Source organism: Falco peregrinus, chromosome 7 (genome assembly GCF_023634155.1).
Source record: "Falco peregrinus isolate bFalPer1 chromosome 7, bFalPer1.pri, whole genome shotgun sequence".
NCBI lineage: Eukaryota > Metazoa > Chordata > Aves > Falconiformes > Falconidae > Falco > Falco peregrinus.
This window is the reverse complement of record NC_073727.1, coordinates 81,160,629-81,178,687: the sequence shown is the minus strand read 5'-3', so window position 1 is coordinate 81,178,687 and position 18,059 is coordinate 81,160,629. Positions and strand designations below refer to the sequence as shown.

Here is an 18,059-nt window from a genome sequence, read left to right as displayed (position 1 = left end):
ATAGTCCTCCCCTCAGGTTTATTACTGGACATGGTTTTGCATTGCTTTACTTGGAAATACCCTGGGAAAGAAGAATTTAACCAAAATAGAAAACCAGCAGTACTGTATTAGTCCAAAAGCTTATTTAGCTACACAGAGCCTGCAGCAGATGCTTAAGGGAAGATTATTTTGGGTAAACACACAGTAATGTTTCCCTCAGCGTCTGTTCTCAGTTTTTGGCAATAGGTGGGTATTTCTTTCTGAAGCAGGGCCTGTAGCCACATCTTTGTGTTTAATAGACCGTGGCGGAGTTTTCTTCTATTTATTCTTCTAATTACTTTTTGAACTCATTTATACTGTTGTTTCCACAACATCAGGGGGCAGTGAATTCAGTTGTGGGCTCTGGGAAAAATGCTCTTTTGTTTGATACCTTTTATGCAATACCTTCATTGGTTACAGCCTCTTTCTTGTATCTTGACAAATACTGAATAGTCATCCCCTGTTCATTTGTCTGTGCTGCTCAGGAGTCTGCAGACCCCCACAACACGTCTCGTTCAGCCATTTCTTTCCAAGCTGAAATGTCAAAGTGTATTTAAGATACACTTCCACACTTCTGGAGAGAGACTGCCATGCCCATTTAAGCCCTCTAACTTAAGGAAACTTGCATTCATCATATACAGATCTATTTGGGTTTGCACATGTGCTCTCTCTCTCTCTCTCCCCACATATATAATGTGTATACTGTACTGTACAGTGTTTTCCTAGAGACAACTGTTCATTTTTTAAAAAGTCTTGAATTAATTCATTTACAAACTCCTTTGTCTCTCAGAAGCTTGGAAAACTTTTCTTTTTTTAAGAGTTCCTCATTCTTTTTTACTAGATGTCTGTCTCTACTGTGATGATGCGCTGAACCATGGCAGACAAAACTTTTTTGTTTTGTTTTCATCTAGCTAAAAAGTGGTTTCTTTCTTCACTTCATACTCCCTGACTTGGAATGTAAGGAAAATAGTTCAACCATAAGATTTACTTTTATCTTTTGCTCCCCTTTGTTTTTTAAGATCCCTAGTCCTTAGATGAGCAGGGAACTTCCAACAAGCCCAAATGTGCCTTTTCCTCCCTAACCCCTTGAAAAAAAACTCAGAAGTTGTGTATTCACCATCTGTTTTGCAAATGACTACTTTACAAACACATTTCAATACCCCTAGTCAGAAAAAAACAAGTTGTGACGATTTACTCAGTAACCCTAGAAGAAACCAACATCGATATAATTTTGAGCATTTAAGTCCACAAAATCAGAGAAGACAAACTGATACACAGCTGCTTTCTTAGCTTACTGATTTACTTCTTTTCTCAACTGTCCTCATACAAGATGCTTTGTGCAATGTACTAGTGCAGTGCCAAGCTACAAAGGGGAAAATAATTCTGAAATTCAAGCTTTCATCTGTTGCTATAACAAATCTGCAGTTACTGTTTTCATATTTGAAAACATTTAACTCTTCTTCCAATTCAAATTTTTAGTTACCTTCAGTACTGTGGTGAAGTTAATGTTAAGGTGGTGCACACAGGTTCAGCCTGAACTGTGATGTCTCCCTGCATATGTGAGTCCAAAACCAGACTGTGGTTTCTTGGTGAACCATCATGACTTTTGAATCCCACAAATCCCATGGATTAAGGGGTGTTACAGTTGTGTTTATTTGCACTCTAAAGTAGCTAGAGATTTATGTTCCTTTGATCCAAGTCCTCTTCCGAGTCTGCCACAGTTTTGATTTAGGTAAAATGAGACCCTGATCCAAAGAAAGACACAGGCACCTGAAGGAGAACATGGGAAATTTTTGAGCGCTTAGCCAAAAAGATGAACCGAAAAAGGCACCGGTCAGTGACTGTGTCTCCACTGGCTCGTAAACTTACTGGACCCAGATGTTTTGGAGGACTTCACGTTCTGCCTGCTGCACAAGCCCAGGGTTACCTAGCTGAGGACTGGCTTTGTCACACCAGTGCTGACACCCAGTGCAGTCCAGTCCCACAGGGGCCTCCACAGCAGGAGCTGGTGTGATGGAGACTGTTTGACCAGTTGGATTGAATTCAGCATTTAAGAGAATCATTGCCACTTGGATTAAAAAAAAAAATACAACCAAATCCTAAGCTGGTAACTGCCTTTTATATGATAGCCTATGGATTTGGGTAATTACCACAAGTAAAAAAAATGGATTTTGGTGCTCCTTAGCTTGACTAGAGTCAAACCCATTCCCAGGGAAATACTTGGACTACCGTAACAGAGCTAGCAGATAGTTTTATTACTACAGATGGACCACAGCACAACCAAAAATTCCAGACTATGAGGCCAGAGAACATGCAGACTAAAATGAGCCTGAAACTGTAGCCTGGCTGTTAGCCCTGCCTGAGCACATTAGCCCAAGTCCCTGTTCCCAGGACAGTTCATATAGTTTACAGTAAAAAATTCACAGAATAAAAACAAATATTCTTGGGGGAAAAAACAACGGTGGTGCCTATATCCTTTATTTATTTATTTATTATTTTTATTTTTTATTATTGTTATTATTATTAAGGCCTTATATTTGGCTGTAGGATTGCTGGTAAATTTGGGTCTTCTTTGGCTACCAGGATGGGTGTCAGTCCTATAATGGCTTCATCCCCGTGCTCCCCACCTCCTACAAGCCTGGCATCCAGTGCCAGCTGTTCATGCTGCCAGGGTACACAGTGAAACTGGTGACATGCAAATCTGCAGGGAGCAGAGGGAATCCTGGCTGCAGCAGGGCCAGCACAGTGGCATGGCACCAACCGTGCAAAGCATTAGGTAACCGAGGCAGGAAGGCACAGCTGAAAAGCTGTTGGGTGCCAAAGCTAACTGGGCACACGTTAAAGCAGCTATAAGGCTACTTTCATCTGAGCAGCATTCAGTTTGAGGCCAGCATCTAAACTGAGCTCTTTGTAGGTGTCCCATATATGCCCTAAGCTTCTGTTAGAGTTACTAGAGATCCAGGGGTCAGCTCGCTTGCCTGTATAGAGGCGCGTGGTGCTGTCTGCATTCCCTATAGCAGTTGAGACAGGCTGGTAGTTCTAACACAGACCTGTACCTTTCTGCAGTGGAAGCTGACGGGATACCTCAAATGGCACAGCATGCCCAGAGCACTGAGCCCTGTGCGCTGGCACGGCACTGTGGGGACTGGAGGGTGATTCAGCTGAGACCCCACTAGCTTCAGTGTGGGCTCAATTGCCCACTGGGCTCCACTGACTGTACTGACTAGATCTCAAGGCCCACCCTTTCAAGATTCAGTTGCCTAAACATACTTCTTTAGTGTCATTTTAAGTGCTGTCAGGTAGCCTGCCTAACTTCCAGCTGCTTTATCAGAGGCTGAAGGTCTCCCTGGGTCCTCTGTCTTATCTACCAGCCCTGTGCTGGTAGCTTGAGGCAGCCCAGGGCATCTCAAATTGCACTAGGTATCTGTGGCACCCACTGAACTGAACCATTTCTGTTCAGGGCGAGCTGGTCCCTGATCTGATCAGGAACAAGTGCTGAAAAAGCACCTTTGTTATTAAAGTATTCCAAAAGTGAATGTGTGTGCGAAACCACTGTTTGTATGTGTCAGTAAAATGCACTAAGCAGGATCTGTTATAAACAACAAAAACATGCTAAATGTTCTGTACATTCAAATTGCTTTTCTTCCTCTAATGGGACTGTTCAACTACTGCAACCTTGCGGCTTAATATACCTGCCGGTGTCTGCAGTGAGCGCTGACTACCGACCTAACCAGCTCAGCGGCTGCATGTATTTATCTCACTCCCAGTAATGTATTTCCTAACCTCGCTCTGGCTCCCTGTGCTATTCCAGCAGCATGTACTGCCAGCTCAGAGCCAGCCAGCATCACTCTGCGTCCCGTGGGGCTGTGCCTTGGGCACTCCGTGCCAGCTGCGTAAGGGTTGGTTTCTGGTTGGAACTGCATTCCTGTATCAGCCAGAAGACAGCGGCCTACAGACAAACAGGGCTGGAGGGAACTGCTTAGAGCTTGGTTCTTGGAAGAGATGACCGAGAGACAGACAGTCGTGTGGCTTCTCTGGAACTCTCTACTGGAGAGTGTCCTCTGCTCGCTTACCCCGTCACTCTCGTCAAAGGGGACTGCTTGCTGGAGAGCCACCTTTGTGCCGTTTCACTTAGCAAACACAAAATGCTTTCGCAGCTGAGTGTGAAGCTGGCATTAGCTTCCATATGATCAACATGTTAGTACGCTGTAAAGAAGGCAACTAAGAAATATAAAGCAAGTTAGAGTTCTTTTCAAAGTGCTTTTGAGTGATCTAGGCTTGAAATGAGTAACTTGAAAGCACCCAAATCCTTAGTTAATAATTTACATGTGAATAAAGCTGAAGAAATGCCTGAGATTCCAGCTACTTCATTTGATTGCTTCATGTTTACACACTGTGGAGCTCTTTCAGGGAGTACAAGATGTTTGTCATTTAGGTTCCCTGGGATGTTGACATATTTTCCAAGGCTGATGGAATGCATTTGCATGTTTTGCCCTACAGAATTGTATGGGCCTAACTTGTTTTGACATCTTCATGTGAGTTCCATATTAGCCTTTAGACTGCTATTGTAAATGTTGCTTTTAGTTATTGAAAATGGCTTCCTTCCTGCCAGGCAGACAGTATTCGAGTTTTGCGGTTGTGACTTTTTGTGTGTATGTGTACGTGGGGTTTTGAACTGTCCTTGGAAGATTAAGGAATGGTTTTCCTTTGAATACTCAGGCTGCAGACAGAAGGCTCTGATGCGACTGGCTAGAAATCCTTCGAGAGAGAAAAATGCTCCTTCATGGATCATTTTTAAGTAAATGTGCAAATAAATGTTGCAGTCGATGCAGCCCCCTCATCCAGTCTATTTCAGCAGTTTACTTGTATTTTGCTTACATGTCATAAGTTGCAGAATTTAGTCACTTAGCAGATGGGTCTAGCTAGAATTCCAGGACCTTACGAGAAGTATTTTCTTTTGTGACATCAAAGTCTTGATTATCTAACCAGAAAAAAGTCATATATGAAGTTCAGCTGAGACACAATTTGTCACCAAATTTGTTAACGTTTTGAGTCTGTATTGCACACTGCAGTAGGTGAAATGCATTTTCCTTTCAGAATTGTCATGGTTATAAGTGTTTTCTTTAGGTCATGGTCCATAAGGGGTAGCTTCCAGTTTTGGTGTTGGAGTATGTGCAACATTATCTGGCCAGTGGAGACAGAAAATAGCAGCTGGCCCTTTCGAACCTTTTTGTCCTATCCAAGTGTTCCTTGTGTGTTTACACAGTGGGATTATTCAGTTGCCTAAACATATGTACTGATTCTGTTTTCAAAACTATAGAATAGCTACTCTGGCCTCCAGCTGGTGCTCCAGAAGGGCACAGATCCCTGGTAGGAGCCGTGTTGGGTCTGCTGGCCCCACGCTTGGGTCCTCAACCGCTTAGGCCATTTTTATTTTTCTTTATTCTGAAGTCCTCAAATTTGAAGCTAAGTGTACTTGGTAGGCTGTTGTCCAGGGCAGCAGACTGGCAGAGATAGTGAAGTGACCATGTCCACACTGCCTTGAGGTATCCCTGGAAATCTGGGCTGCCTGCTTCATCCTCACCAGAGTTCATCGAGTTGTGGCTAGGGTCAGGGGGGAGAGCCCTCTCCCACATCCCTCCTCCCACAGCCACAGGAAAAGGAGGTCCAAATCTTTGCTCTGACTCTCTCTGCAATTCCCAGTGCAGAAAGAAGTGGTCCCAGCCACGGCCCCAGCATACTTCGGGAAGCAAAGTTCAATTTTATCCATAATGCTAAGAAATCTTGCCCCAGCTCTGAAAATACGGCACTTACTCTGGGTTCAGCATTAGCCTCATGTAGCTATATTGTTTTGAGGGCCTGTGCTAGTCTCTGTGCAAGATGCTAATATTGCTGTCCGACAGCTAAGCCAGTGTTTCGGTAGCTTCCAAGGCAGTCCTGCACTGTGTTGTGCTGTGGAATCGGAGTTTTAGAGGGATTCCCATCCCTGTGACATCTTGATGCAAAACACCAGACCTCAGTTCTGGGAAATGTTTAATCCCCACCGTACCTTTGGCCCTACTCTACCAGTCTGTGCTATAGCCAGGTTCCAAATGTGTACGTTAATTTGCTAATAGGGGTGAGTTGGGACATTGTTGCTTGAGAGGTAGATGAAGAACCAATGAAAAAATACAAGATGAGCATATATGAGAAGAAAAAGTCCTCTGTTCATGTCATTTCTCTCTGTCTCTTTCTTTTGCAGACAGGACAGGATGGGTCATCCCCGAGACCTACACCCACCCGCATTCCTGTGTCAAAAGGTATGAAAGCAGGAAAGCCAGTAGTGGCAGCCCCAGGAGCAGGAAATGTGACAAAATTCGAGCCTCGTGCCGAGACTCAGTCTATGAAAATAGAACTGAAGAAATCTTCAGCCAGCACCTCTGCCTCCCTGGGCGGGGGTCAGGGCTGATGGCGGTGGCTCAGGGGGTATGTTCTGCAGGTTTTACTGCTACCATGGAAGTCAGCCCCCTCCCTGTCTGTGTAGTTGCTCACGTTTCCCTGTACTAATGAAGTCCTGCAGCTGTCACTTACAACAAACTAATAAGTGTGTGCACTGACTACTTAAGTAACAACATCCTTTTGTTTTCTTACTGAAGTTTTTTAAAAAAAAAAAAAAAAGCTATCAAAAAGGCAGTTGTATGCCAGGAAGCTTTTCAGCCTAGGAAGTGGGAATGGGAGAACTGCACTAGGTTATTAATCTAGTTCAGAAACTCTTAACGATAGACTTGGTCACTTTTTAATAGATTTAAGGTTTGGTCACTTCTACTAGATTGTCTTCCATCTTAACAAATCACTTTCCACCTCTGCTACTGCATGGGGCACTTTCCTTCCCGCCTGTGATCACATTGTTGAGGTGCCACATTATCTAGGGAAGCAATGCCAGGGGACAACACACCTGAGGTCCTGTTTTAATGACAGCTAGTACCTCAGGTGTGGGAAGGAGGGGAAGAGAGAAAGGTCGGGCACTGTGTGACCAGCCCTGTCTCTAGGAGTCTTCCGTCCAAATCAGTGTTTCTCAGTGGTGAGCTGCTTTCTCAAGGCGGTTACAAAATTCAAGGAGGTAGGGAATTGGCACAGTATTTGGCAGCAGCAGTGCTAAGCAGCAGCTTATTTCTTCCAGAGGGGGTTAACATTCATAGATAGTACTTAGAACCAGGTCTCTGACTTACACATGCTGGGATGCTGCCAGCTCAGGGGTCAGATGAAGGCAAGTGAGCCAAAACATGTTTAGTCTTTAGAAAAAGCTTGAGAAACATTGATCTGGCTAAAATCAATACAGTCCATTTGTGCCTGCTCCAAAGACCACCAAAGGCTATGAAGCAAGTAAATTAATTGACTTTAGTAGGTTTTCAGTTTTCCTGGCTGGCTGAACTTATGCTATATTTAAACCTTAGTTGCCAAGCATCCTTATGTTGGCTTAGAGAGGAAGTCAGCACAGACTGCTGGTGGCAGAAACTGGTATCTAAAGGCAAAGCTCGGGTACAGTGAAAGAGAGAGGGTTTGGTATGGAAGTTACTCTCAATTCTCAGTTGTTTGAAATATTTTCTCTTAAATACAGACCACCTCACAATACCATGGCAATTCATCATTTTTCCTTCCTTCTTTGTGATTTCCTCATTTATATGTTTGCATTTTTAAGCATGTTTTAAGGAATTGTTCCAGCATGGAAATGGTGTGGATGCCAATGATTGTTATGGTTGTTTATTTAATAACAGTAAAGTTATTAAAGGGCATTTCCATTAAGTGATCAATTTCCACAGGAGAAAGTCACAGCCAAAAGAAATGGAGCCAAGCAGACTGATAAATGAGTGTTTTAAAGCTTGTATACTCCCTCAACCACCACAGCAAGCTGTAAAGGACCCAGTGGTTAGGAATAGCTTTCAGAAGGCAAGGCAGGAAGACCACCAATAAATAATAAATACAATTCACAGAAAAGAAAATGCACCAGTGGGTGAAATACTAAAGGGCTTTCTGTCTGGGGGAAGAAATGTGATGTAAGAACCTGCCACAAAAGGTCAACAAAATTATATTCAGTCCAAGCAGTGTTTAGTCTTCAGTCTGCGCTTTGCATTGCTCTCCAATTTAAGATCCAGATATGGCCATTATCGCAGAGTAAAGCTGGCATTTTATTATTCACATGAAGGGCATTTTGTCTGTGGTGTAAATGCTGCTGCTATGTCAGAAAAGAAGGTTTCAATTTTCACACATGTAGCACCTGCTACACTTGTTAATTTTAAGGTTCTGGTTTCATATGACACCTGAAAATCAGATTTGTATTAATAGCATTTTTCATAACACTCAATTCCCAGTATTTCAGATAATACTTGGAAACTGGAATTAGCAAGCAATGTGAGTTACTATGCCTGAAATACATCTGATCCTCTCAACTAATTGTTATCACTTAAAAGCCTCTATTTTTCTATAGATTGTTGCTGAGATCTTACTGTTCTTATTGTAGCATAGACTCTTTAGCAGATGTTTTGAAGCAAACACATTATTAAGAGCTTTTTGCTGGATAGTCTCTCTAAATACTGGCACTGAAGCAAATCTTCAGGTCAAAACATTGATTTAAATAATATTGCAAACATGAGCCCCAAGCTAGTGTGGCTTGATGCAGTGATGAACTACAGATGCCTTAAGCCCTCCTTTTCAGATCCTTGTTTCAAAGAGATTTAGTTCCTTAGTTAACTGTTGCTATACAGAAAGCAATATTTAGTGTGTGCCTGTGGTTGAAAAAATTGTTTTGCTTGAGATCTAAGAAACTAATTCACCTGAAGAAACAAGCCAGCCTTATGGTACCTGAAATCCAGGACACAGAAAGTAGCACAACTGAACCAGAACTTGCAGGCACAAGCCAGGCATTGACGCTTGTAGGGTCAGCAGGATTTCATGAGACAGACTCAAGAAATTCCAGACATGTCAGACAGAAGATCCTGTTATTTTCCTCAGTGGCAGCACAACAGAAAGAAACTTTTTCACCGTAGCAGGAGCCTAAAGAGTTGGAATCAGGCAACTGATTTAACCGTTAGCTAAAAATAGGTATTTAGTTGTATTCATAATTTTTAACATCTGTTTTAATTGACTTGATACTCTCATTTATTGAAGGTAGAAGAAGGGTAAGACGAAGAAAAAAGAAAACCTATGGTTCAGAAGTCTTAAAAGTTGAAATGTAACGCTCTTCATTATATTGGAATTTTCTCTGAATCTGAAGACAGTTACGTTTAGCGACTGCAGTAAAATTCTCCATTCAGTAGGTCAGCTCAAGAAGGCAATCTAGACAACCAAGTCCAAAAGACAGTGCCTGAGCCCCAGAGGCATCCTGAAGATCTTCCTTAAGTTCTTCCACTGTCCTTGTCCAGTCAGTGCTTCAGTTGTGACATAATGAGCACTGCAGCCTCTGAACCTAATAAAGATCCATAACCATAACCATAACCGCATCAACTGCATAACCATAACTTCACTTTAAAGACTCTCTTCAAGGAGAGGAAATTCTTACATTTCCCCTAAGGGCTTTAAGTCAAGCCACAATTTCATGGTCACTTAAAGTCAGGATGTAACCCCACACTGGAGTCAAAAGCTGTAGTCCTGTCTTTGTCACCTCCAGGCAAGAAAGTACTCACTTCCATGTGGTTGTCCTTTGAGCTGGCACAAGTGTTTGAACTTAACTGGGGAACTGATCTGAACTAAAAGGAATCTGGCAAAAAGTATAAAGGCTGGCTTTAACATAGCTAAGTTCCAGGCTCTCAGGCCAGAAAAGGAAAGAAGGCAGGTGTAGGAAACCAGTGGCTGTTCTAAAGTCACTGCGGCATCATGAATGCCTCCTAGTAGATCAAATACCACACAAATGTAGGGGTAGTACTGCATATTTTAAAAAGGTTTGATTGAAACTTTTCTTCAAAGGTAGGAGACAGGTCCCCCTTCTCACCAGTAGCTGAGAGGACTCAAACCCACATCAACTCCAGCCAGGTTCACCAATGGCACTGACAGTTGAGGGGGAAGGAGGTGACATTCTCATTCCCTCCTGTAAAGGCTGTGCTGTTCTGCATGGAGGGCTTCAGTATTCACTGAGCAGAAAAGAGAGAGTGGTTGAGTGGTCAGGATATTGAACTAGGAGGAGGGAGCCCCCCTGGATTCTGGTCCCTGTTCTGAAGGCTGCCTTTGAGCCTGGCCTTTTGTGAAAAGACAGCTTGTAAGATGAAGTGTCTGTGTTCATCCGCCCCTCCATCTGTCCTTCATTGATGAATAACGTGGAACACATCAACCGATTTCAACCAAATCTGACAGAGTAAGAAGTTCTTCCAGTTTAATGAAAAGGGTGACAGAGAAGAGGAGCAAGACCTTAGCAGTGTCCCACTGTGTGAAAGAATGTAGCATGAGCTCACTTCATACAGCACCAAAGAATGAACACAAGAGAGTGATGTCAGAAATGCCACAAGGACAAGCTTTGTTCAGACCTCAGATTTTACTAGGCACCAAAGAATCAAACTCTGATACACCAACCCACAGGAAAATATTAGGGCCTTTACTTTCAGGGCTTCTTGTGTATTCTACATTAGATCTGGATTACAATGCAGAAACCAAGCCTTCCTCTGCCCAGGTGATCATCTAGAATGACGCATCCTCATGCTTTCTCTCTCTAACCTTTTCCTCTGTATTGATTTTTTTTTTTTTTAAATGAAATGGAACAGTTTCAGTAGCAAAATGCGCTCAACTCAGAGTAAAAATTATAGTTACAGTGCTTCATCAGGAGCTGAGCTGGCTGAGAACCGGTCTTTGTATTTTTGGTAGGATTCAATGTCAGCTGGAGAGATGCCCTGTTCTGGCTGACTGTGTGGCCATATAAGCAGTCGTGGTAACTCAAACCCAGCAGTGGGAACATGAGGCTTAGGACAGCAGTAAGGTGGAGAGGGGGAAGGGTGGGTAAGATGCCGACCCATTCGCGAGCAGCACACAGGGACTGAAAAGGTGCACCCTCAGTGGTCCGGATGGTCTCTGTGCTTTTAAATCTAGTTCCTAGTAAGTTTCCCACTGTGTTCCCTATATTGGATCCCATCACCTGAATTACTGTTACATATGAGTATTGCTATTGTGCATTTGAGGAAGTGTGACTGAAAATGAGAGCACAGAACTTCGGCCCTAACGCCTGGGGGATTTCTTTCAGATTGGTAAACATGCTAAGTAAATAATAGAAGAAAAGCAGAAGTTTTGATTTATTTTGCCTACATTTTTTTTCTTCTGTGACACACATTAGTGTGATTTTTTTTTTAAAAAATAACACTTTGTGACTTCTGAATATGCTGATAGAGTATGCGCGTTACCATATTCAAATCTCAAACCGCTTACAGCACATACTAATTAGCATCATGTGAGTAATCTCTAAAGTGGAATTAATATGTTGATTCGTGCCAGCTGGATGCCAAGTCATATGTTACTGCCTGAAGTATGCTACACATGTTCTGAAGCGTGCTCAATATTTACATGAATATTCAGTAATTCTGATCAGATGTGGAAGAGCATGTCTTTAAAGAGAGTAAGCTACTGTCCTGCTGGGTTTCAGGTGCTTGGCATAAACTGCAACAATCTGGACAATTTTCAGACCAATTATGTGTTCCCATCACACATCAGTGGCTGGTTTCATTGAGTCGCTTTGAAACCTGTAGTTCGCTGGCAGGAGTTTCTGTGAGCTCATCTTTCAAACCATTTTCATGGTTTTCTCCCCTACGTCAGTGTGAGTTGTTCCCTTTGCCTTAATTTTGCCTGCGCTCTCAGGCAAAACTATAGGCAACATTTCTCATTATAGTTGTTAACTTCACTTTGCATCTTACTCCCCGCGCACTGTTCTTACTTGGCTTTTTGGAAGACACAGTCAGGGTTACGTACTCTCAGATGCAGATCTGTTAGCTCAGAGATGACAGGTATGAATCACTCAGGTATGAATAGTTCTTCACTTTAAAGACTCTCTTCAAGTTTTTAAAAATGGAAATACTGATGTATGGTTTTCTTCTGTTGCTTGGCTGTGTGTCGCCTGTGATACATAATTTTTTGTATTATCTGGTGTTATTTCTTTGTATATATTGTAAGAAGAAATTAAACTTCATATGTTAAAATGTCAGTTGATGTGCTTCATTACATGAACTAGTACTTTGCATAGGGCAGCTGTTAATGATGTGTTTCCTGGAGGAGCTGATTTACATCAGTGGGACTGAAAGCAGAATTAGCAGTTTTACGTTGTGTTCTTTTCCTGTCATTAAAATAAACTGTTTTCTTTAAGTGAATTCATAGCTCCTTGAAATATTCACATTTATAACCCTAGAAAAAATTATGTAATCATATCCTACAGATGTAATCGTATTCCTACAGAGGGTGGTCCAACAGAACTCTGACAAAATCTGCCCTACTATAATTTTAGCTTAGCAACTGCTCAGACACCTCTTTTAGTAACTGGAGTGTATGCGTATGTGTGTATTTTATATATATATATATATATATTTATACAAAAGTATTTCAAATACAAACAACCGATAGACAAACTAAGAGCATACATATACGTGTGTAAGAAATGAACAAATGAATACTAGAAGTGGAAATTATTTGATTTTTTTTTTATTATTTCTCCTTTTCTGCTATATTATATATAGCTATAATTGCTATAGTTGGTCTGTAGGAGGAAGACTGAATCAGAAACCTACTGTAGTTTTGCTCTTCAATCAGTGACTGAGCCTCTACAAGGAGTGTGATCTTTTTCTGCTATTTTTAGAATTTTGTATCTAAACTCCATATTAATATCTAATGCGCACAGTGAATATTAAGACAAAATTTTTCCTTATTGAGTTCGTGTGACTCCCATTGAAGTTAATGGGAGAGTTCACCTGAGGTTACAATGTGGTATTAAGTAAATGCAGCTTTTTACATCATATTCTGCAAAAACTTGGAAGTTAAAGAACAGCACTGACTGTAAGGTAAAATCGTACTGTAGTTTGTGGTTCTTTCACATGCATTGCTCAAATTCAGTAGAACTGGTGTACACATCTTGTTGCAAATCACTTGTTATTGATAAATTATATGGAAAAGAAATCCTTTCTGTTTGGGAAATTCTATTATTTCCTTTGTTTTAACATATTTTCTTGAATGTTGCCTTAGCCCTGCTTTTCTGATTCATTACATACGAAAAGCATCGCTGGAATCTGCCATCTAGTGGCATTTAAGTTCTGGCAGTATGAGTACATGGAAAACTTTTTGATTTTTTCTTTTTATAATGTAACTTAATCAAACATCTTGCAAATATTAGTTAGGAAGCAGGCAAAAGCAGAAGTCAATAAAAATGTGAAAGGGAACAATTATATCATTAGTGTAATTACTTGGGTTGCATAAATTTTGAATAATTTTCAGACAAGAGGAAGAAATAATAAGAAAAATAATTTCAATTAAGAAAACTAGTATTTCTGAAAGTGTATTAATGTATGTTTCTAGTTAGCATCGGTACAGTTATATTATTTGAAGTGCAGAAAATACACCTTCTCAGAGAAAAATGTCATTGGTAGCTACATTCTTATATTTAAAGAGTTGCCTGTGAGAGCAGTGTATATAGATAGAACAGAAGACGACATCACTAGTATTTCAGCAGAGCCCAGGGATTAATCAGGATCAAGGATCTCATGCGTTACACACAGGGCAAAGTTAAACCCAGCCTTCCAAAGACAACACCAGCACTTAGTTTTGCATGCTGTGGCTGAAATTCATCCCCATTAAAGTCAGTAGCAAAACTCAAGCAGACTTGCTGAATAAAACCAGCATATGTTTCTAAGCCAAATTCAAATAAAATGTGAGAGAGAACTCCATACCTCTTCCTCATCCCCATTTCAGAATTGCCAGCAGATATATATGATGGATTTGCTCAGGCAGGATACAGCAGACCCAACCGCAGGTCTTCCACTATCTGATTTGGGTGTGGGACTGGAACCTTGGTGCCCCTGTGGTTTAATCCATTCCACTGTATTATTCTTTTTCCCTATAGTCGACTAAATGGTGGTCTTGACAAGGAAGTGGAAGCCGAGGGGCTCTTAGCCCTAGCCTGGTACTAATTTAGTTTCCCTTCGTAGCATTAGCCAGGACAGCTTTTATCAACCAGTGATGTAACAGTATGCCTGTGAGACATTTCTAGAAGCGAAATGCTTTGCACTGCCATTGTAATTGTTCTTCTTTAAAGTAACTTGTATTTGCAGTTTCATAAAACCAAATGTTTTGCTCTTTTCTTTTAGAGAGTGTCATCATTCACCAGTTACGCATGAACTCTAGATGAGTTTCCGCCCCCAGTGTATGTGCTCTGTGTGCACTACCCTTCTTGCCAGTTGGATGGATCACTGTAGAAGCTCTCTACCATCAACACCAGGGTCACTTGTGCTACTGATTATTCGTGGAAGTATTTATTGCTTCCGTTAGATTTTATATATTTTTTCGTGGTAGAGCTTTAAGAATGAAGGGCCTTGCTGATACTTTGAGAAGCAGTCTTTCTGCCAGCTGAATTTCACTTTTATTTGCAAAGCCTAAGGCACGTGCTTGATTTTGTTTGATGTTTGCCATATAATTTATTTTTATAATACACTTTGTAAAGTTACTGTCCCAAAGTTGCAGTTCCTGTTGTTCATGGCGCATTTATTTGTAGAATACACTGTCAAATCCACAATTTGATATTTTTGTAATAGAGAATATGTAAAGAAAGAAAAAATTCAGCAATGTTTGTGTTTAAATGGAAAAATATTCAGCACATTTTTTTTGCCACCATGAGATTCTGTGAGGCTAAATACTCTGAAGACTGCTGTATGGAATTTGTAGTATTGCAGAATATTTCTTGCACTGTGTGATGATTTGGCATAAAATTAAGTATTAAAGTCCAATGCCTTGAAATACAACCAGATTTACTCATTTTAAACAATGTAAGCCAGTTTTTAAAGCTGTGACTTTTTTTTTCTATATAATGTATGTTTTTACTTCTGCCTGTACCAAAAAAGTTGATTTTCATTACACTGTAACTAATAAATTTTCACACTATGCAAATGTAATCAAGAGTTTGAATTTTAATTTCTTAAGGTTGACAGTACTTATATATGTATTTGTTTATAGGGACAAAATGTATGGCTTTGGAAGGTCCTTTTTCTGACTGGTATCTCACTGTGGTATCACAGTGAGTGATGTACACAGTAAAACTGATTCAGATGTTAAGACACAGAGGGGGATCTGTCACCAAGCCCTTAATGACTTAACGATTTCTAGCCTTGTGCTTTCACTGCATTGACAGAGATCTTTGACTGGTTCCATCAGAATATTCAGTCCTGGATGAGCAGGACTGCATAAATGAGATGCCGTGCACTCTGCTGTACACTGAAGGGCACATTTGACACTGGTGGCTGTAACTTTTCAAATAGCATCTAGACAGTTCTGCGACAGCTATACTCAAAATGTGATTTTTTTAATGAATTATATATAAAGCTGTACACAACCCAGGCAGGGTCTTTTTTTTTCTTAGCTGTTTCATAATGAATTATTTTTAATCAAAATCTTGGCGCATATTTAAAATACTGCACATCTTTTAATTGCGGGAGCTGCTAGGAGAAACTACTTTTTGGAAGGGAAAATGGTGTTGCTTGCAGGAGATACACTGCGACACATCAGAAAAAGTGCATTAACTCAGCGTCCCACTGAGATGACTAGGTTAGTTCACCTTTGAAGCTGTAATACCACAGTGCTGTGTAGTCAATTTGATCTTCATGGGAGACCTGGGAGTTGCTTTTCCTTCTAGATACGAGTTCTGCAGCAAATGCTGACATTGTAGAGAAGCAGGATCTTCTGGGACCTGTATAAACTTTCTTGGAGTTCATCTGCACTGTCAAGAGTTTGCTAATACGGCTATGCTGAGTAATCAAAATAAACGCTGCTTCTCCTTGGAAAAGAGTTGTTTTGTTGGTATAGCTTATGCTTCAGCTGGTGCGCCAAGTTTTTAAGGAGTAGGGATTTTTTTTCTTATGGCAATGTATACCGATAACATAGCTGTGTCTGTAGCTCCTATTTTAGATTTGAGAAGAATTCCAGTTTTCAGAGAGTAATACAGCTGAGGTGAATAAAGTTTAGTACGTGCCACATCTTAGTTTACTGCACAGCTGAATGAATATTGTAATGACCCAGATCTTCTGTTTTCTGAGCATTATTTAGGAATCAAAACCTATCCATGTTAAGAACTACACTGAGCTCATCTGGAATGAGGTTGCTGGCTATTTGAAAGTGACAGTGACATGCCTGAAATAAACTTCAGCTTTTAAATAAGAGTGAGACACAAGTAAAATCTTATTTTGAAATTGAGTCTAGATTTAGGTCTCAATCAAAGTAGAAAATATTTTTCCTTGTCTAGATTTTAATATAAAGCTGATTCAGTGTGAGTTGTCACCTTTTGGTTTCTGATTCCGAAAGAAATATATAAACATTTACCATTTTGCAAATACATTGTTTTTAAGCTTTATAAAATAAAGGTTTGTTTAAAGCATAAACACAGTCATGGTGTATTTGAAATAATTTAGATTTTAAAATATTTTCAATGAACTGCAGCACTTCAGAGTAGGAGACTGGTAACACTGGTCATAAAAGGTCCGTGGTGATATACTTATTTTATCACCGATAATGGTTTATGCAGGTAGAACAATAAATTCTGATCAGACATCTGGCAAGCAGCTGAAGTATTTCATAGAAATGCCTGGAGGTTATAACTCATGTGTGCAAAGGATGCTTTGACAGGTGTATTTCATCTTCAATGGATTTATGTTCCTTGTCAAATTTTTTACATTATATGATTTGGATATGAATCTAAAACAAGTAAAGAAAGTGCATTAGTCACCTAACTGGCCTACATTTGAGGGACGCTCAGGAAGAAATCTATTAGTATAGGCTAAAGCTGTGATTAATTTCCACAAGTATTGTAATTTTAAAGGAAGTAATCAGGAAGTACTTTCAGACTAAGAAAATGTAAAGGCTACCTTGGGCTATAGATACCAGTAGATTTTGAGCAATTGAAAACCAGTGAAAGATCTACTTTTCTCTGAAAAATCTCTTGCTGTCTAAAGAGGATTAAAAGACCTGTGTTAGTATAATTAAAAAATTATGATAAATAATTACAATAAAGTGTTTCAATATATTTAAAAAATCTCAAATGCTTTGGTTTCTAGAGAAAAGCTCTACAGCCAGTGAGTTTTCCTTTTGCCTTCTTGAGAAACGTAATTGGACCAAAGATGAGACAAAACTGCCAGTTTTGTAGAACCACCTCTACTGTAAAAAACAAGGTATAAATGGTGGTTACTGCCCTGACTGTTCCACCTCCTACTGTGAATCGCAGGGCTTTATCTCTTTTCCTGAACAGCAACATTGTAGCTGAAAACTTCGCATTTAATGCTTTAAGTTAGGTAGCTTTGCTGCCTGGAATAATCTATTTGGCATTCAATGCATTTTATTTCCTTGCCTGTTCTACATATTAGGGGGTTTAACTGCGTAAGGTTTTATGTCTTCAGATTTTATTTTTAAAAGTATCAATTATTTACATCTTTCCTAGAAATAAGCGGACAATGCGATAGGGTGAGTGCCAGACCATTTTGAGGGCTTAATGGAATATAAATAAAAAGTAAATGCCAATTGGTGGTCTTCAGATTAACTATATGTTCATTTTTGTACAATATTAAGGCTTATTTTATACCCCCAAAATTAGACCTCAGTTTTCAAATTAAAATGTTGTAATTTTAGTGTTTATTCATAGGTAGTCCGATACATATTTGCTTCTTCCTTGCCTTAAAAATGTAACACACCAAGGCCTTGACTATGTAATATGTTTGCGTAGCACTCGTTGCTAGGTGAATGCCTAAAAAGTAAGTTTGCCATTACACATATTAAAAAAGAAACATCATAAATGTATGTTTTGAGAAGTATTTTTTTTCTCTGTACCCATTTGTCTTATAACTGCCCACAAT

General features: G+C 40.2%; 1 protein-coding gene across 5 annotated transcripts in view; it reads left to right on the top strand.

The window, feature by feature from the left end:
• The window catches only part of FILIP1 (filamin A interacting protein 1), a 109,365-nt gene extending 94,249 nt beyond the window's left edge, over nucleotides 1–15,116 (top strand). For 4 of the 5 annotated variants that reach the window (XM_027790807.2, XM_055810035.1, XM_027790810.2 and 1 more), the window contains one exon: nucleotides 6,260–6,477. In XM_027790807.2, coding sequence (XP_027646608.1) covers nucleotides 6,260–6,466 — 207 coding nt within the window. In that variant the 3' untranslated portion in view covers nucleotides 6,467–6,477. Of the gene's footprint in view, nucleotides 1–6,259; nucleotides 6,478–14,315 lie in introns of those variants that run through there. The other variant, XM_027790808.2, reaches the window with a different exon arrangement.
• The last annotated feature ends 2,943 nt before the right edge of the window (nucleotides 15,117–18,059 follow it).